At 39.2% G+C, this 21594-nt stretch overlaps 1 protein-coding gene across 1 annotated transcript in view; it reads left to right on the forward strand.

The window, feature by feature from the left end:
• gfra4a (GDNF family receptor alpha 4a) overlaps positions 1-21371 on the forward strand; it is an 88002-nt gene extending 66631 nt beyond the window's left edge. Inside the window, exons 2-8 of the mRNA XM_026933276.3 lie at positions 3773-4051; positions 4211-4291; positions 10714-11059; positions 12208-12317; positions 13305-13439; positions 18480-18664; positions 19005-21371. Coding sequence (XP_026789077.3) covers positions 3773-4051; positions 4211-4291; positions 10714-11059; positions 12208-12317; positions 13305-13439; positions 18480-18664; positions 19005-19139 — 1271 coding nt within the window. The 3' untranslated portion in view covers positions 19140-21371. The remainder of the gene's footprint in view (positions 1-3772; positions 4052-4210; positions 4292-10713; positions 11060-12207; positions 12318-13304; positions 13440-18479; positions 18665-19004) is intronic.
• The last annotated feature ends 223 nt before the right edge of the window (positions 21372-21594 follow it).

Consider the following 21594-nt stretch of genomic DNA (forward strand, 5'->3'; position numbering starts at 1 on the left):
CAGAGAATACATTCACACAGACACAAATGCAATTTAAAAGATATTTGTTTGGGGATGAAAAAGATTAGTATTTTTTAATTTCACTCAGTCCTCTAAAATTGAGCTTTCTTTCTTATGTATTTCATTAAAGGCTTTTCAGAACAAATTCATGCCAATGACCAAAAAATGCAAAAGATGACAGACTTGTTTGTATAATAAGGGAAAGTGTCTGTGTCAGGGGTTGTGAGATAGGCATGCTGTGAAGAAGCCAGTCACACTGAGATAGCATTTTAACACTGCAGGGGAGAGATCACGTGCCCATGGACACACTCACACACACACACACACACTAATCATTCACACACGCAGAGTGTGAATTCAGCACTAGGTTTGTTTTCAGGTCTAATTGAGGGGAAGAGCTCATAGACACAGGTTTTCAACTCCAGTCCTGGCTTACAGAGTTTGAAATGTTCTGTACTGCCAATCCACCTGATCCAGTTGCCAAAACCATTCATGAGTTGGATTCTAGTAGTTGAATCCTTGGTGTAATTCATCTATCCTGCAGCTGGAGAATTATCCTAGTGCTTATCATCATTGCATCAGCCTAGAACCACACCATCATCACCAGTCTCTCTCTCTCTCTCTCTCTCTCTCTCTCTCTCTGTGTGTGTGTTTGTGTGTTAATTTCACTTATGGACACGGATTAATTTCAATGCAAAGATGTGAAAGGTATTAGAATCAATCTGGAGGACAAAAAATGGATTGCTTTCGGCAGGCTGCTTTGAAGCAGTAGGGGTATTGCGCTGAGACGTTCATGGCTGCTTCAAAGCTGCGTCGCACAACATCAAATCACTTCATAAACAAATGACCTGATTATAGAATAATCTGTGCTTCGGGTTGATCTTCCACACAAGATTAGCCTCTTTTTGTCACAAGGGGATTGCTGTTAAAGTGATGCATTTGGTTTATGTGTTTATCTAATATGAAGTGCCAGATCTCTGCAGAGCTTCTTCTCGTCTTTTTTCGTGTTGTTCTTGTTCCCTCTTTGTCACTGGTTAGCCTGGTTTCATAAACCCTCATCTCTCCACCCACAGCACTGTGACTCACTCAGTGTCAGGTGCTGCAGTGACTGCGTGTGTGTGTGTGTGTGTGTGTGTGTGTAAAACTGCAAAACTGTAAAACCAGTTGTATGCCATTCAGCAGCAACCAACCTACTATCACATTTAGCCATGGTTAATCTAAAAGTCAATAAAGTAAGACAGGCTGAGTAGTACATTACACTGTTATGCACACACACCAGGGACTGTATAAACTAAACAGTACCACAGCAGCTCTATTAAATATAATTGTGCGAATACTGACTGAACATCTGGCAACCAACAAAATGACAAGCGGTTGTCAAGCAGTCTTCTCTTAGCAGCAACACATTCATTTGGCTGCCTGCAGCAGTCCACGCTATACAGCAATACTAATGCTCAGCTAATTATCTCCAATCTTAACATAAAGAGTTTATTCTTATTTTCTGGTCACAGCAATGAAAATTTTCCTTTTCTGAAACTTTAGATGATGATGGTGGAACAAATCATGCCTAACATTAAGCATGGCCAGATCTGTGTTCGTCTTTAGACCATGCAACATTGCATTCATCTGTTCTTTGTGTATTGAGAAGCTGTATATGTGCAGGCTTATATCTGTTCTTGAAACATTATGATGTTGGGTGGCAAACTCAGTGTTATCAAGCATAATGAAAACACTGCGCTCTCAAGCATAATGAAAATATTGTGCTCTTGAGCATATTAAAAACAGCAGCAGGAGATAGAGCCTCATTTGAGTGATATCTATTTCATGAAGGTCTGCAAAGTTTCGTTTTTCCGTAATATGAATTACTTTACGTGCTGTACATGATGTGCATACTGCAGCACTGCAGCTCTGTGTTACTCAAGTGTATCTATAGTTCAGTGGAGCTATAGACAAATCACCTAAACAATATTCCCAAACTTTAAATCAGAGACACTGTATCATGGTGTGGACACAATATGTTACCTATAGTACAGCTAAGCTGAAGGTGGCCAGGTAAGTGTCATTTAATAAAGACTCCTTCGTGCTTTGGGCCTTGTGAAATCAAGAAAACATAACAGGCAATCATTACTGAATTTTATCATAGTTTTATCATAGTTCCTGGCCTCATAACTTTCCTAGGCGTGTCTGAGCCTTTATGTGTCAACATCGTGTCATTATAATGTCATGGCAAGGCTTTTTATGTGAAGCAGCTCTTTTTTATGCCACTTGGAGCAAGGATATTGGTGCAGCAGGGTTACACTTTTTATTATAATTCATGTAATAACTCAGGGCATTCTATGTATAATTTTAACTGTATCGTTAATTAATTGGATATTGAATGGACAGTTGGTGCACATTTGCTGGAATAATAACATTATTGGAATAATTTAGAAATTACATATCACAAATCCCCTCAAAGTACAGTGCTTTAGCCATGTTCTTATTGTGACAAATTTTTCATTTCTCTTCCTGTCTCCGCCCCTTGTGATCTTACATGCGTGTCATCCCGATTATTTCCACCGTGCTCTTATTGTGACATTACACAGCTGCACTGTATTGATGGGTTTTAATGTAGAGCAGATACCTTTGAGCAAGTAATTACATTGTATTTTATTTTTGTTGGTTTTTTTCGTATTTTAAGAGTGGCTTCTCCAAATATTTAGCTTAATTTAACTAGATTATCTTTATATTAACAGCACATTGCATAGAATCAGTTTTAGATTGATCAGAAAACAAGTATGTGTGTTAAGTTCCTTTTTGGTTTTGGTCAAACTGACTTCCATTTAAATATGATATCAGCAGAATTGACCATGTTGATGAGCGTGAACTTCTTAGTTTTTATTTTGAAGTCCAAACTGATGTGCAATCTCTCATAACGTCTAGTGTTTTGAAATGAACTCTAAAATGTCACGTAAAGGCTGTGAATAGTAGTTGGAAAATAATAATGATAAAATAATAATAATAATAAATATTCCCCCAACAATATTGGTAACATTTTACAGTTAATTTGGGGTAAACTCAATTTATCAACAGACATTAAGAATGTGATTTTAAAAAAATGCATGGCGAATTCGAGATGGAATGGTGTAGAAGAACATTCAACAGAATTTCCCATGTTTATGATTATTTTTAAGTAATAAAATTGGCAATTTCTTTTTCTGGTCACTGTACTCTATTATTTAACATTTTTTGTAGTGTGTTTATAATACAGCATATTCAAATTACAAAGGCTAATTATGCTCAATAGCTCTGGATTTTAATACCAACACCATTTCTTCACATAGAGAAGATCAGTGTGATTTTTGCCTGTGGATTTCTGTCTCATCCCATTTCAGAGGCTACAACAATCTGTGGTTCTGAGCCACCAGGGTGACATGCCTGGTGATTATGCAGGCCATTCAAAAACTGGGACGTTTTTAGCTTCCAGGTGTTACAGATACTTAAAACACAGGGGCCTGAATTATCATTAGGTGATGGTGGTGGTAAATTGCACTGGAGTGGACTTTAGGGCTTGAACATCTATGGATGTGTAACAAAACTGCACATTTTAGTCTAGAGTTTATTATTACCCCAGAACAAACCATGCCTATATAATAATTATTATGTGAGCATTATGTAGATGTACCACAGCGCTTATTTCTACTGTAATTGCTCCAGGTTCATGGAGCGTGGTAAACACTGATATATGTAGAGCCAGTGTGATGTGGCGTAATTGCCCATTTCCTGTGTGCAGGAGTGCCCTGGCTGGTGTTGGCGGGGCAGTGGGACTGCCTGACTGCAGGCGATTCATGCTCCAGTGATGAAGCGTGCAGTCCACGACTACGCACTCTGCGTCAGTGTGTGGCAGGCGGGGGGAGTGTGAAGCTGGGGCCAGGGGCTCGTAACCACTGCGAGAACGCTGTGACCGCTCTGCTAGCCAGTCCTCTCCACCGCTGCCAGTGTAAACGTGGCATGAAAAGGGAGAAGAACTGCCTCAGCATCTACTGGAGCCTCAAGCAGTCTGTAATACACGGTAAACACACACGCAGGTCAAAACAAACATTGACAAAATCACTAATACATATACAGTAAACTATGATGTGCCCAGAGCCACTTTACTGAGTAATTAAGTTCCAGCTTGTACGTGTGTGTGTGTGTGTGTGTGTGTGTGTGTGTGTGTGTGCATTTGTAGGATTGAACCTTGTAGAGAGTTACCCATATGAGCCTGTGGAGAGAGGGTTTGATTATGTTCGCCTGGCTTCCATCGCTGCAGGTATGTATTTTACACACACACACACACACACACACACACACACACAAACACACAAACATATGCACACAACACACAGTTAATCAGTGTGAACATCTTCACTAGCTAAAACAGATTTGCAACCCTCTGTCAAGAATGTTGAATCATATCAGCCTGCAATTAAATCTGCCTGTTCTGTGTATTATAGGTTAATTTGTTGTATAAATATTCATGTTTCTCTAATTGGTTCCAAGACATATGGCTGTGTGCTTATCACGCATTTTGTTAATATGTTTTTTAGGTGAGAAGTTTATTTGTGATCATTAAAACTCTCAGCTTATTATATCAAAAAATAAATCTAAAAGCATAGTATTCAGTCAATGCTATGAATTATTCTGTGAAACTAACAGGAAAGGTAAGTAGTGATGAGGGTAAGGTATGTAAATCTGGACCTGTCGATGGACCCTACAGGGTTTAAGGAGTTCATAAAAATGAAAAGAGAAAATAGTGGACTGTAAGAAGCAAAATGGGAATGTTGAATATTGAAAGAGACATGGTGAGCTGTAGGTTTGTCTCCAAATGCTGTCTCTTCACCTGCCATTGTCTCTAATCTTCCTGTCTTTCCATGACTACGCTGACGAATGCTCAAAACATAGTTTAGACAGAAACATGTTATTGCACGGCACAGAAACACAAATAAAACTGTCAGTTTGTCAGTCTGGGGTTGTAGGTGCTCGAGGCATGAGCTGAATTATATGGGCCTGGAGGGCAGAACATAATGAGATAGTTACTCATCAGCAACCTCACACACACACACACACACACACACACACACGCACACCCACCCACACACACACACACACACACACACACACACTGTACATACTCTGGGAGCTGGTAAAGGCATATATGAAATACTTCGCCTGTAGTGCAAATGATGGGGAAGAGAAAATTTATAGGACTGAGGGTCTAAGATTAATTTTCTGCCAGTAATGGTAGTGATTTAAATGTGGACTATTCAGGCATTAAGGATTTGCAGCTTTCAAACACTACAAACACTTAGCAAGCGTACTCCATTTACTTAAAAATGACTAATATATACACACACCTAGACACACACAGGTTTGTGTGGAAGGAGTTGCTAATATGGACAGATGATAATTCTGGAAATTCAGCTTTACATGTGTGAGGGTGTTATGTCATGTCATGTGTGGTTCACTGGCGTCATTTTGGTGATAAATATGGTCATTTTAATTGTAACATTCAGGAAATACCTTTAAATTCTGCTGTAAAACCTTCACATACACAATGAACAAAATGTGAAATCACTAGGGAAAATGATTCAAATAATCTACACAGGCAAACCAATGAAGTGTAAACAGCAAACGGATCAATGATGGGGACGAAGACAAGACTAGAACAAAAATGAAGGCATATTGCAAAATATAAATAAAAGCGCATGGAAAACACAGAACAAGTGCAAGCAGCGCTCACTGTGCTGGGAACAGCGCTGCACACTGAGAGAGGGACACTGGGACAGTAACATGGGTGCCGAAGGCATTTTAGAGCCCATTATACTGATGAAACATACACTATATTTTGAAATACAGTTTACAACACTTGCTTAGTTAATGTGAAAGAAATATTGTGGTAATGGGGTCTTTTTAGTTTTATTACTCAGTGAGAAAGGCCCACACAATAGCACGAATATTCTTCTTTGCACTGCACAGTTACATCTTTGTGTATATGTGTGTGTCAGTTAAGGCTGGAACAAGGTAGGCTGTAGGTTGTGTGATGCTATGATACAGACAGTGAGCTCCACAGACAGAACAAGTGCCTGTAGCAGAGTAATGAGTGCTGGTGTGAGGAAGATCAGCAGTGTATTGATCAGTGGCCTATGCAGGAAAAACTCCAGTAATGATGGATGAAAATGAAATGCTGCCAAACCGCTCTCTGATTACAGTCCTCTCTGCGCACAATACAGCAGGGCTTCCTCTGTGACTGAGTGAGAGAGAATGATAGAAAATGACTTGTAATGAAAAAGAAGAGGAAGAAGAAGAAGAAGAAGGAAGAGAAAGAGGAGGACTCTTGAAGAGGGCTTTCCAAATGGAAGTGATGAATCCTACACAGGGCACTTCGTAGGGGAACTGCCCACAGCTGTCATTTGGAGGGTTGTTCCAAACTGAAGTGATGAAAAGCATTTACTTTGAAGGGCCCTTCAAAATGATCATTCTCAAAGGGAGCAACCTATGAACACTTTACCCCCAAGATTAAAAAAAACGGCCACAGCAAAAGACGGGTTTATCTATAAATGTAGGTCAACTCTGAATATGAAATATTTCGTAATACTGAATTTTAGCTAAAATGAACAGCTGAAATAGCTGAAAGTGGTGCTGCAGAAAATGTTTTTTTTTTTTTTTTTTTTTAGGATTTATGTTTTAGCGCTGCTTAAGGTCAAATGTAAAGACCTATAAGTTGTGTATTTGTTTGCCTTTGCGAATGTACAAAACGTCTAACAGCAGCTCCTAAATGAAACCGCGTGGGCAGGTTTTTGTTGATTTCACCATCTGTTCATCATTAATATATTGCGATACTGGTAACACTTTACAATAATAGTACATGAATAATCATGCACTAATAACTGAATTAATACTTACTTAAATATGAACTAATGATGAGTTAAGGCATATACTAATCATGACGTGAGTCTTATGAATTCATGTGTGAATAATGACCACCGTAATACATGTTAGTACATGTTTTTAGTTAATGTGTTAATTAACATGTAGGGGTAAACAAAATCAAACATGCTCTATAAGAAAGAATATGAATTAAACGTGCATAATTTCAAACTGTTTATATAATTTGCCATAAGCAGCTGTGTACACAAACATCAATGGATGGCGCTGGATTACTTTCATAAATTACATTGATCTTCCTTATCGAATGTAGAAAGACACACTAATAATACCCAAAACACCCATAATTTAATCTCAATTTGTTTTATGTCATTCTCCATCCATTTCTATTCAAATCCCTCTGTAGTACTAGTACGTGCTCTGGTGCTCTGGGTTATTCATTTAGCAGATGCTAACATTTAAGACCAGTGTTCTATAGATTATTTTCTGGTGTTTTAATCTGAGAATGATGAAGAATGATGCAAAACATGCTAAGATTATTATTAGTTGTGTTTATTATTTGTGTGTCTTTCTACATTCGATAAGGAGGATCAGTGTAAATTATGAAAGTAATCCAGCGCCATCCAATGATGTTTGTGTACGCAGCTGCTTATGGCAAATTATATAAACAATTTGAAATTATGCACGTTTAATTCATATTCTATCTTATAGACCATATTTGAGTTTGTTTACCCCTATGTGTTAATTAATACATTAACTAACAAACATGTACTAACATGTATTAAGGTGGTCATTATTCATGCATGAATTCATAAGACTCGTGTCATAGTTAAGGTTAGCTCTTCATTAATTCGTGATTAGTATATGCCTTAACTCATCATTAGTTCATGTTTAAGTAAGTATTAATTCAAGTGCATGATTATTCATGTACTGTTGCTGGAAAGCGCTACCGTGATACTTATACTTGTTTACATAAATGTCAGTGACAGAGAAAAAGAAAAGCAATGGCTCCAGTTTATGAAATGATATTCTGTTCCAAACAGCAGTTAACTTTTACTCATAGGGAGGGGGACTCCATACAGTTGTCAGTGTGACAGGTGGAGCATTTGTGTATGGCATAGTAAAGACAACTTCACATTCAGAGAGATGTAAATAAAGTCTGAATTAAGAAGAAGAAGAAGAAGAAGAAGAAGAAATTGATCAGAGAAAGGAAATTCTATAAAGGGGAGTCAGAAGATGGAGGAGATTGAGCAGAAGGATGGGAGAAAAATGATGCAAGAGAGAATGATAAGCAGAGCTCTATAGCAGTAATGCTAGCAGTCTGTCTCAATGGTCTACATTAGTCTTCCATGAAAAATGAAGCAGCAGCAGAAGCAGTCTCAGCTGGGATGTTCTCCCTGATACAGAGACCAGACTCATTCAATTTTTATTCTTACTCATGTTCTATTCATTAGCAGCACACAGGCCATGGAGGACTGACATCCCCTTATAGCTAACCACATCCTATATTCATTAATAGTGTGTAAGGGGATTTGAGATGGTTGTTGTGTTATATTATGGGTGTGACTCTCCCTCTATCTCGCTACAAGGTATACAGTATAATGCAAAACCAATACAGTTAAACAAGTAATGACTCGATACACTTCAATTCACTACTGATCTGATATGATTCACTTCAGCACCGATACTATTTGATTGAGGCTTGATTTAATTCCACAGGAAAGTTCAGAAGAGAGGAGTTTTCTCTCTCTCTCTGTCTTGATAGTTGTGTGCCTCCATTTTTTATGGTGATATCATGATCAGTATCTGAGAAAAAAAGTAAGTTGGGGTATACATCAGGTGGTGTAAGTGTTAAATTTGTTATATATGTTCAGCAAAAACAGCCTCAATAATGGCTTCAGCAACACCTTGAAAAAACATGTTAAATGGAAAAAGGGTTTTGTATGTATGTGCAAAAAAGAATTCCTACAATTTCACTCAGGGTAATGAGGTACCACATGCAGCACTACACTCTGGTTTCCACTTTTTACAAACCTCAGTAACGATATGAAGGCAGAGCAGAAAGGCTTGTGAAAGACTGAGACTCTTCACCTCAATGATTTACCTTAGCTTGCCTTTCTGACTGCAGCATGCTTGTGTCTGCAGTGAAGGAGTGTTTTTGATATTGATGCATCCACAAAAAGCAGCTGGACAGAAAGGCTGCAGAGAAATGTCTCCTGCCACTGCAGAACTAGTTCATAAGTCATCAACCACATGACTCACTTCCTTCAAATGTGAAGACCACAGTGCCAGACAACTGATAAACGCTCCTGAGTTCTGTCATCTACAGGCTACAAATAAACTTCCCAAGAAACAGTTTACTTCTCAAAAACTCTTTAATATGGCATGAGTTTTCTTGTTTTTGTCCAAAGGTAGATATACTTTAAGAATGTTCTAGGCTTTTAGATATAGTGTAATCACAGTTATGTAATTTATTTTGCTATAGAGCTATGATTATGAAGGTTAGCAGTGGTATCATATTAACAGTAAGCAGATTGATGTTTTTCATGGAGTTAGTTTTCAGCACTGGACAGTTCCTCTGTAGGCGTTGTGAAACTAGATAGAAACTTTTGTACATTTGGAGTCAATAATGTGCCAAAAGTATTAAACAAAATGAGATGATTCAAATTTGGATGTTGCAATTTTCCCAGGTAGGCAGGTCTTAGAAGAAGCCATACACCTAAATTGTTTATTGGTTAGCTGGAATGGGGAAAGACATGTCTTCTGACACCACAGGCAGTGATCCAGGTTGTGTCACTCAACGTTGCAGACCCATCGGACTGAGTTGGACGATTAGACTTGAACAGGAAGGTGACTGTAATCACATGCTATAGGATCCATCTCTCAAATGCAATGCATTTGGTACTATTTATTTTTATTTTATTTACTTTTTCATAAACAGACTATCAGACAATTAACAAACTTCATATGATGTAAAATGATTATGTGATTAATACAATCACGCTTTTATTTTATGATTAGGTGCTATCTTTATTTGTAGGTGTATACATGTGCCAAAATGTGCCAAAAACATAGAAACAAAAAATGATTCCAGCTGCAAGAAAAAAAAAGCATTCAGAAGCAAAAAAATGCACTGGCAAAATTCATAAACCAAAATGACCGAATAAATAAACTATTAAGTAGTATTAAAATATGATGCTTAATATTTTACTCGCAGATCATGTAATTTTGTTTAATACTTTTAGCATAAATTTGGCTTTATACATTTGCTGCACAAATCAGTTTGCCAGTTCAATTGAAAAGTTATATGTTATATATACATAGATGGACTAGTGTGGGCATAAAATCCTATAGCAGACTAAGTGATATTAAAATTTGTTCCTGCTCATGATTTACTGAAAAGTTTTGTCCAGAGAAAAACCCACAAGTTTCCAAATGGCACCCTGAGCCCCATAGTCCTTCAAGTCATCATTTTGGTGGACAGCTTTTTCTCCACATATGTTGCACAGCTAACACTGATTAGCAAGTTAAATTACTGATGAACGACATTTTAACACACATTTTGCCATGCTGCTTTCTGCTATTAATAACGCCATCAAATATGATTTGTCATAGCCAATTTTGGGGTTAAAAAAAACACATCCACATCAGTGTTGCCATTTTTCATGAATAAAACCCTTGTGCCAAGAGAGCTTGTGCACTCATACTGTATGTTGACATGCTTACTCACAGAATCTCACCTCCATGTTCCATAAATGAGCCAAATGATTGATGCCTCTGCTTCTCCTTCTTCACCCTATCCTGCAGAGTCCGATGCGGGTATGGCGACAGTGAATCACTGTCTGGATGCGGCTAAAGCCTGCAATGTGGATGATACATGCCAGAAGCTGCGCACAGAGTATGTGTCAGCCTGCATTGCCCCATCAGTGAGAGCGGGGTCTTGTAATCGTGCGCGCTGCAACAAAGCCCTGCGAAAGTTCTTTGACCGTGTGCCACCTGACTACACACACGAGTTGCTGTTCTGTCCGTGCTCAGACACAGCATGCTCTGAGCGGCGTCGCCAGACCATCGTCCCTGCATGCTCATATGAGGAAAGAGAAAAACCCAACTGCCTGGCTCAGCTCAGCACCTGCGAGGATGACCTTGTGTGCAAGTGAGTATGCAATCCATGCAATACTAAGATCACTTTCATTTATTTTCATCAAACAATGATGGATGATTTAATGGCTAAAAATTCTTAATATCATTTTAAACGGTGCCAAGCAAAACCTGTGTAGGATAGTAATGGCAGTTTTGGATGTAGTGTAGAGCCATAAAATTTTGACATGCTATTTGACATAATATTTATCAGTCCCACAGCCCCAGTTTCAGTTAAGGGAAATGGTGTAGTGAATAAACATCCTTCTGCTTATTGCTTTTCAGCCATTTTGTGGTATGGGGCTGTTCAAGAAGATGTGGTACTTAGCTAGTAAATTAGAGTGGGGCAGAGAGGGACTACACTGACAGCAAAAGTCACTTCACAAGACTCTCAGTGGAGTTGAAAATGAGAGCTCAGCTCCCTATCCTTCTCTCTCACACACTCTTCATGTCACAAACAAAAACACTTTCATCTATCTCTCCTATTGATCACAGTTCTACTACTCTTGGCCACTGGCATGCATGAGACACACCACATCACACAGCATGTGCACTTATTGCCACAGCCATCTCATTATCATACGCAATCAGGACTTAGGGACAACCCCTTTAATCAATCGGCTGATTTCCGTTACTCAGTTCTCTTGGCTGGTTAAATGTCTGGAAGCAATGGCAGCTCTCCACCAGTTTTTTAATGCCTGCCATGTGGCTGATGACAAAGAGAAGGCCCAACAAATCAGAAGGTGTGTGTGTTTGCAAGTAGAGAGAGAAACAGAGAGTGGATAAGTTAGAGTATACTAGGGCAGATCAATCTTGGCACCCACCTTTAGTCCAGTGGCAGCTGGTTTCAACAGGACTCCACAGATGTGATATAAAAGAAAAAGCAGTGTGTCTCCTTTTATGTAGTTAATTGATTTTGTAGATCAAAATGACTGCTTTTTCATTGGCACATGTTTCTACTGTCTGCATATTTGGGGAATGTTGATGCCAAGAAATTGAGCCTGGTGTGACCCAAACTACCTCCAACTACCTCACTCAAAAGTGGGAAGCATGCTTGTGTGTGTATGTGTGTGTGTGTGTGTGTGTGTGTGTGTGTGTGTGTGTGTGTAATGGAGGAATGTGCTGGCTGGTTGGATGATGGATGTGTTGTTATGATTCCCCCAGATCTCGTTGGGCCCAGTTCAAGCATGACTGCCAGCCCTCAGAGCTCACTGCCAGCGGCTGCCAGCAAGAGAACTATGGGGCCTGCCTCATTGCCTACACTGGTCTAATAGGTGAGAATGTAAAATTTAAAGAGAGAATCACTAAAACACAACAAACACAAACAACACTTCAGACAAACACACTTTAAAGGCTATTCGTTCACCTTAGCTAGGTGACTTCTACCATTGAGTATATACGGTTTATTGTGATGTTTAAGCAGGAAGGTATAGTCTGAGAAGTGGAAAAGGCAAGGACATAGGGAAAGAGATGTAAGGAAAAGTAGAGAAAAGACACATGGCCTAGTTCTTTAGCATTAAAGTGGTATGTTGTGAGGTGTGCTGTGCAGATGTTACACTTTTGTGTTCTGGGACAAAGGAAATCAATGTCTTTAAACAAGTCCATCTCAGGCCACAAAAGCACCAAAGTGCAGTACTTCCACTTTCCCCCCTTTCAGCTACAGTCAAGTCTTTCTTCACACAGACAATGAGTACAACAGCGGCATTTTTATTCCCCACAGAAAACGCTCGCACACATCTCACAGAGCTGGAAATGTCTAGAAAAAACTACAATCTCTAGTTGACATCCATGCAGACAATTCACAGTGGATAGCAGAAAAACATGTACACAATGTAGTCATTTTTTTCCTTCCTTCTGTCTCTGTCTCTCAGTCTCTGGGCCTCACACCCACACACATCGTATAAAGGTGTGAATGTAAAGATTTTCTGAACCTTTCAGCATCCCTACAGCTGTGATGGTGGAGTAGTAGATAAAATGATTGTCTAACAATGTGTAAAATCACTGCAAACTGGGTTTCTGAAAGGCAAGCATGAGGAACAGGAGTCTCTCTACAGAGACGCCTGCACACAGTGTGTGCAGACAGTGTGTGCAGTGTCTGGAACATTTCAGACCCGTCAGATGGAGGAAAACGTTCCATTACAGACTACACAGACATGAATATTCTGACTAAGAAGAAATGGGTTTGCTTTTATTTTATTTATTAATTTTTTTAAATGATCATTAAATATACTTCTTTTCTCTCTTTCTGACTTCTTCTGCAGGAACCACTATCACTCCAAACTATGTGGATAACTCCACATCTAATGTGGGGCCGTGGTGTTCATGTGCAGCCAGTGGGAATCACAGGGAGCAGTGCTATGACTTCTTAATTAATTTCCATGAAAACATCTGTCTAAGTGAGTACCTTCTTCATAAGCATAATGATCTAAATATGCCATAACAAAATCACTAATCACATACAGTCATACACTCCTGAAACAGTCATAGACCCCTAAAATTCAAACTAAAACATGTCTGGGTGTAGAAGATTTTCCAAAAATATCTTCTGGGATGTTTTCTTTTCTTAAAAGATTAATCACTATTTGGTTTTCTGCCACACCTGATGCAGGCTTAGACATTTAAAGAAATCAAAGGGAAAAGCTCTCCCATATTAACTTCCTTTATCTATTTGTTTAATTCTTGCTAATTTTCTGATCAATGATTTGTTGTTAAGACCATAAAAAGCTTAATACTTTGCCGTTTTGGGTTTGGCCCATTTTTTTTTTTTTACCCAGGAGTGTACCGTAGCACAAACTTGCCAAGTGATTGACTTCACTAAGCCACACAGACGCAATTAAGCTTAAAGGGCCACTGACACAGTTTACTGGCTCTTTCAAGTATTGGGCCTAAATATGAACTGACAAATATTTTCATAGTCTATTTAAAAACAGTGCACATCACAGTTTTCCCCTTGAATTATGGTGGAGGCATTGGAATCAAATAGATTTCACAGATGTGATGTGACTTTAATAATTATTCAGCCCTCAAGAACATGGGCTACACATTGGGTTGTTCAAGCCTTATTCCAATGTCTGTAATGTAGTTAAGAATATCATCTGGACCTGCATTCTATAAGGCTTGAAAAGCCATCAGAGGCTTTCTATATAAAGTGTCTGAGTGCTTAAAGCCTGACGATGTATAATTGAGCCTGCTGTCTTGGAGGGAAGGATGGCACTGTTTTCCTCTCGCGCTGTTGATTAGTGCAACACCAGTTGATCCCAGATGTCTATCTGTTCATGTAAATAGATGGATAGTTGCACTTATGTTGTCACGTGAGCAACAGATTTAGATGTCTCAGAGGAAGCACTTTGCCGGGCTGTCAGCTGTCATGTGATTACAGGAAACCTACATACTAAATACTAAGCCTATGTACAGTATGTTGTTTAACTAAAAAACAGCACTCTAAAAATGGGATAAATGTAACCCAATTTGCGTCATTTTTATAGCCTAGTGCTGGGCCAGTATATACAGCAGAACACATGTCGGATTAATGTGACTGCACACTGTTGGGTTATGTATAGAATCCTATGTATTGGTTCAATATGACCAGCTACAGGTCATCTTCCCCCTTATTTCTGTATTTCTGGGTTGTTCAGCCTATTTATAAGTATTTATGATGCAGATGGGGGATTTAATCATTCATTTATATTTACTTACCACTTTGTCCTAGTCATGGATGCAGGGGATCCAGAACCTATCCGGGGAACACTGGGCATGAATACATACACACAAGGTCCATCATGTAGCACCATCCATTCATTCACAACTAGGAGCAATTATTATATTATTATTTTAAAATATATTTTACCAATACAATATTTTTGCATTACTTTAAGCAGGGTACACACATACACTATGTAATTTTACATGTACATGCATAGAAATAGAATTTAAATGATCAAATGCTTTTTTATATAAGTATAAATGGTTAATAATCATCTGAACAACACACAATTAAAAATGACAAAATACTAAGCAAAGAACATGTGTGATAGATGAAGTCAGATGCTAGCTAGCTGATGCTAGCTAGCTAAAATTATGCTAAATTTGAGTAAATTCAAGCAATCCTAGCTAATACAACTCAGAGAAAACATAAGCTGGGAAATAAGGTACTCACCGATTTTATGTCAGCCGTGCACTCCATGACTGCCTGTTGAGAATCCTCAGCAGCTTAGTGTTCTATCCAGTAACATTGCAGCAGTAAATCTAACCCAAATGCTAGGTTGTTGTGATGTTCCAGCAGTAGAATTAAACCAAATGCTGGATTCTAAAGGCAACCCAGATGTTACGTTGCATTAACGACCCAAACGTTCAGTTAACATAATATAGAATAACTCAGCAAAATGTCCTATATCACTGGCCCCAAGGATTGGGTTATGTAAATAAGGAAGTAACACAGGAAGAAAAAAGACTATTCTTTTTGCACAAAATCATCAATACAAGTCCTTCTTAAAGTAAATGCTACCACATTTTAGCACAAAATTTAAAACATAGTTCAGAGACATCTTACTCTGGAATCTTGTGAATCAAGAGTTATTTTTAACATATTAAGGCGAACTGAATTGTTTATTGTCTATATACACTAATCAGACATAACATTAAAACCACATGCCTAATACTGTGTAGGTCCCCCTTGTGCTGCCAAAACAGCTCTGACCCCTTTGAGGCATGGACTCCACAAGACCTCTGAAGGTGTGCTGTGGTATCTGGCACCAAGCCCTTGCAGCAGATCTTTTATATTTGTCGAGCACATACCTTTTATGAAGCTTACTCCAAACTTCATAACCAGCACAGAAAACTATTGTTGAGGTCACACTTATCTGTCCTTGCAGTGACACACAGAAGCAGTGACAAAGCATTTTTCACTTAGAAGTTTTGGCTCACAGCTCAGTGGTATGAAACAGTGTAGCTTGGCTGCTTGCAGTAGTGCTAACTCAGAGGCAATAGTGAGAAGTGATCACAGATACCAGCCCTGAGAACTCCTGCTCTCCAGCAAGTCTCTATTTCTGACATGTCTGCTACTGTATTTTAATTGCTCCAGGTGCACTCTTCACTGCCGTCTCTCTCTCTCTCTCTCTCTCTCTCTCACACACACACACACCCACCCACACACACCCACATAGACACAGACACACACATTGTCAGAGGCTCTGGCTTGTGAGAGAGTGAGTGTGTATTGGTTTGAGTCTAAGAGCTGACTCTGATGCCTCAGTAATTGCGCGTAATTTGGCTCCCTGCAGTAAAACTAATGGTGCAAAGAGTCAGAGAGTTGCAAAGAGGAGAAAAGCAAAGATCAGCGCAGAAAGCAGCTTAGGTTTTGAAAATTCACTGAGACTGAACCTCAGTGCCCAGCTTCCCTAGAGGCATACAGCTCACAGGTGTACAACTTAACTGACCACCATCATCAGTGTGACGTTATCACTCTGGCCATTGAGACCATTACACATAAATGATGAGATAATAACAAAACAAGTGCATTGTAGCTTTATAATATGAATACACTCAAAATCATCACTTTCCTCTGCATGGCACCTCACCCTTTATTCTTTATTCTACATAGGGATTAGATTGGAATGGTGTGTACGTGTGTAGCCACATGGTCTTAATACTAGTCTCTCTGTTTCTCCCAATTTAGTCATCACCAATTCCCATCCTGTAGCTTTGTCTCTCACTATCACGCCATAACCACCAGCTTGAGACCTAGCTACAGGTTATAAAACGTCACCTAAATTTAGCTAGCTTGTCAGCAAACTAAAGTCAAATATCTACTGTTGGAGGTAGTATTAGTTAAGTTAGCTACTTAGATGATCACACAGGACAGTGTTGTGTTGGCTAATGTTGCTAGATAAAAATGCGCCAATTCTGTTAAGTATACACATTATTTTTATGTTTAAGGGAATAAAAAACTGTACTGTGTGGCCAATTATATTTTCACCTGTGTAAATAGGCACTTTAAAACATTAGCCTGTTGGAAATAAGTTGTGTGTAAGTGATTTATTTCAGTAGAAAGGGAAAATATATGAGATCTCTATGTTACCAGAACAGCTAAGCACATCACTTGAATTAGAATCCAGTAATGTTTTATTCACTACTGGCTCATTTCAGCATTTCACACTCAGCTGTCAGATCACACATGCTGCATTCCCTTACTGAACACTGGAATGTGCAACCATTTACTTAATAAAATAATATAATAATGGACAAATAATGGACCAGTTTCTTTGTAAGTGTGAAATCCCTCTGTGTTGCTGACACAGTGCAATGTTGTGCACCAGAGGATTTCGCGATGCCAGCAATCATTTTCATTTTGTTGGGACAAAATACTCCAGAGTGCTTATTCATTCCAGCCCTGCACTCACTCCACCTCCTGATTCCACTCACAACATTTCCTTTTTTATTGAGGAGCTCAGCTCATTTGTGAAATCAGGCAGTGCTGTGAAGAGTAAATATCTATAGAGGCTCCTGCCGTCAGTGGATGAACTCCCCCGAGTTATGCATTATGCCAGGGTCCTTGTAGTAAGTTCTGTCCACTCAGTGGCCATCTTGGCAACGCTCCCAGGCACTTATTTTCAGTCTCATATCTATGAGAATGGGGATACCCATATACTATAAACAGACAACATGACCTTTCAAACATGGATTTGAAATGGCTGATGAAATCTACAAAAATGGCATAAATAATTTAAAAAGTTCATGTGTCACAGTAAGAATCTGAATTCTGCTAATGTCTTTACTATTCATATGGTCTGTCTCTACTCATACTGTCTCTAATTATGATATATATCTGAAGACAGTGCAGCTTCAGTCATATGTTTTTAAGAGTCTGTTACAGAGTATGTGTATGTGCATCAGAAGGTTGTCTTGGCAAGCTATCACCAGACTGAGTAGTCTACTACTGTGTGCTGTTGCAGCACCAAACTGTCAGGTGTTAAATGTTATTTCTGCATCAAAATCTATCAAAATCATCTGAAATAAGTTTATTATAGATGTAGTCAGTATGGCACAACTTAGACAGCACTCTCTGGTCATCTCTGACAGAATGGGAAAGCAGTCAATTAGTGGTCACATGACTTTAGGACAATAGGAAAGGGAATGTCATCCTTAATTTATTTAGCTGTAGACAGCTTATTATATTCCACATAAAAGCAAAACCTATTCATACATACCCATCTCCACACAGGACATTCTGTGCTAGTGACACCACTTTTCTACTGATTATTGATCTGTTGTTCATTCACTGTGCTCTAGATATTCTGAAAGCTTTTGTTGGAAAACAGTGCATCCTGAGCCTGGTGTTCAGAGAGGCATGACAAAGAAACACAGGTTAAACAGAGAGCTAACCGAAGCAAGACAAAATCTAAAGCCGTGTTTTTCTCCTCTTACATTCCTCAAAACAGAAAATGCTATCCTCGCCTTTGGCAATGACACTGACTCCAAATCAGCAGCTAACCAGCCAGGAGCAGCCAGTCCAAGGAACAACACTCCCAATCAACGCCTAGCTACCAGCACCATAACCACTACCACCATCTCAGTTAATGTGGAGAGCCAGCAGAACATCTTCCATCCACAAATACCCACCCAGGTAAACAAATTATCTATCACCTGGAGGTTCTATGTGCTGCGGTTTCTGTCTGTGTATGTGTGTGTGTGAGGTTGAGGTTTATGTAGGTCAATTCCTGCTGCGCAAGTTACTCTACTGATGCAAGATACATGACCAGAGGGTAAAACTGTGGGCGTGATGATAAATAAAAGGAGGTAGACAAAGAAACTGAAAAAAGAAACGAGAGGAGACAAGGCACACAGAACAGACAGAATGTCAGTACAAACAAAAATGACATGAAGAGACATGCAAACTCTTATGCATCATGGAGCTAAATGCCCTCCTCTCTCTGTGTTTCTCTGTCCCTTTTTCTCTCACACAGATGAACGAGAGAGACAGACTACTGAGTGACTCTACCCTCCCATTACCTGATCTGTATGACAGCAGCCCTGGATGCACTGACCTGGCAGTGACAGCTTTTCTCCCCCTCATCCTGGTGCTGGCTCTTCATTTCTAGAATCAAGCCAGCCAATCACAGCTCAGCAGCATGGAGTTGGGTTGGGACAGTGTGTGAGGCTTTTCATCAAATCCCTCTGGTGAGAAAATAGACAAATAAATATAAGAGCACAAAAGAGAGAACCATCCAAAAAGACTGCGACCCAAGTTTCCAGCCCACAATGTGAAGTAGTGATTTATTTTATGAGCACAGTTCTATGACTGATACTTGAGACTGAACTGGAGTAAAGAGAGTGTAAATGTGTGTGTATGTATGTGTGTATGTCTATGTATAAAACTTTCTATGAAGGCCTGTGTAAAAAAAAAAAAAAAAAAAAAAAGAAGAAAAAGAAAAAAAGAACACACTTTGAAGTGCAAAAATCTTACATAACTTTGTGGTTTATCATATAGTCCCTAATCATTATTATTTCAATACCTATTTTTTCAGATACAGTGATTTTGGTACATCTGTATTGACGAATCAGGTCAGTTCTGCAGCATGTATAAGGGACAAAGCACAGTGATGAGTGTCTCATTCGAGAGCTGTAATCATACACTAGTGTTTGTGGTGATGATGACTCTTCACAGGAAGACACTTTATCGATGGAATCGCAGGGATGTTTAAATAATATGATGTACTTTATTTTTGTAATGTGTAGAAAATATTCATTTATCATTAGTGATATCCTCTCTTGTTAGTCATGATTTTTGTCTTCAGTGATGTCTGCAAATTACGCACCTTTGCTTTAACCTCAGACTTACTGAACTGCCATGTATTTGACCTTTTCAGTGAATTATGAGTGGAAAATCACTTTTCTTTTAAAGAAATGCTCTGTAGACCACACGTGCTGGGATAAAACACAAGAGTTTACACTGAACTGCTAGTTTGTTCCATTAACCCACCCCCCATCTTCACACAAATGAAACGTTCCAACAAGCTATATGTCATGTGACTGTGATGTGTGGTAAATCTAACAGACCAGCACCAGTTACTGATCAGATAAGCACTGAGTGGAATATATTAAATGCGTGACCAAGGTGGCTATCGTGGCATGATTGGTGTTGCTAGATGTGACAGAAAAGCATTTCACAAGTGGATCTAGTCCAGGCTTCTCATGCACAGTTGGTTTATAGAGAATTTGTGTGAAATGCAAAACAACTACGAGAGATTAGAGATCCTATGGACAAAAACATTGTGTAGATCAAAGGTGAATGGTGATAATTGTGCAAGCAAGCAGACATGCCACAGCCACAAATCAACAGTGGGGTGTGATCTCAAAATCCTCCATTTACCAGCTACAACTGTCAAAGGCCAGCAGCAAAGGGTAAGAAGGCACGTCTTGTGTCGGAATTGGAACTCTGAGGACTGGAAATTTTTTACTTGTCAAATGAATCCTTTTGCATCATGATGCACTGATGGAGGATCAGTTTGAGAACAACATGATTCCATGGAGCTTCCTGTTTAGTGTGACTAATACTTCAGGCAGGAGATGGCAGTGTGATGATGTGGGGAATGTTTTCCTTAATGTAACATTATGACGTTAATACACACTGAATACCACCTGAACAGCACAGTGTACCTCAACAATGTTGCTGAGCAACACCACCCCTTTCACGGTTGGTTACAGTTTATCCACACTCAGACGGATACTTCCAGTAGGATAACGTATCGTATAACACAGCTCATGTTGTTGCTGAATGGCTCCAGGAAAATGAGAGCAAATTGTTATTGCTTCAGTGGCCTAAACAATCCCAAGACCTCAACAGCAAGATTGAGGCGCCACACGCTACTAGGTACTTAATAATCTGGCAACACAGTGGCGTTGAGGAAGCCTTAGAAAAGAAAAAAAAAGACATGCTTGTTTCTTAAAGAAGGTCCACAAGAATTAGTCACACAACTAATATATATTGGATGGCATAATTTCTCTCAGCTTATGGATGTCATTATCCACTTTAACACAACGGCAAAAAAAAGCATTTAAAACACAGACACTTGGCTGCATGGCCTCCCGGAGCCAGTGCCCGTGGATGTGGCAATCTAACAGCAGCCAATGGAAAATGAAGCACCGCTCAAAAAATGAAACCTTCTGTGTATTTGATATGCAGGAGCCATATTTCTTTCCTTTTTTTCCCCCCAATCCGCTTCTTGGGACACAAAAAAGGACATGGTGTTGGCAAGTGGGCAGGGTTTGTTTCTAATATAATATAATTGTAATTTCTTGAAAAATAAAGCTGCCATATGAAAATGTAAGAACTGCATCATGAGTGTTTTAGACTTCAGCATACAATGTGAGAATAACAAAACAGAGGAAGAAAAAGAGGTGACACCCATTTTTTGTTGTTGTTGGAGTCTAACATTTGCATAGCCTCCTGTCTGTATTTGGGCTGAATGTGTCTCCAGGCTATGTGTCAGCAAACACTGCTGCGCTTCAGCTCTGGTCAGCAACAAACAACAGCCACACACTGAAAAACCACAT

This window comes from Pangasianodon hypophthalmus, chromosome 3, assembly GCF_027358585.1.
Source record: "Pangasianodon hypophthalmus isolate fPanHyp1 chromosome 3, fPanHyp1.pri, whole genome shotgun sequence".
In the NCBI taxonomy this organism is placed as follows: domain Eukaryota; kingdom Metazoa; phylum Chordata; class Actinopteri; order Siluriformes; family Pangasiidae; genus Pangasianodon; species Pangasianodon hypophthalmus.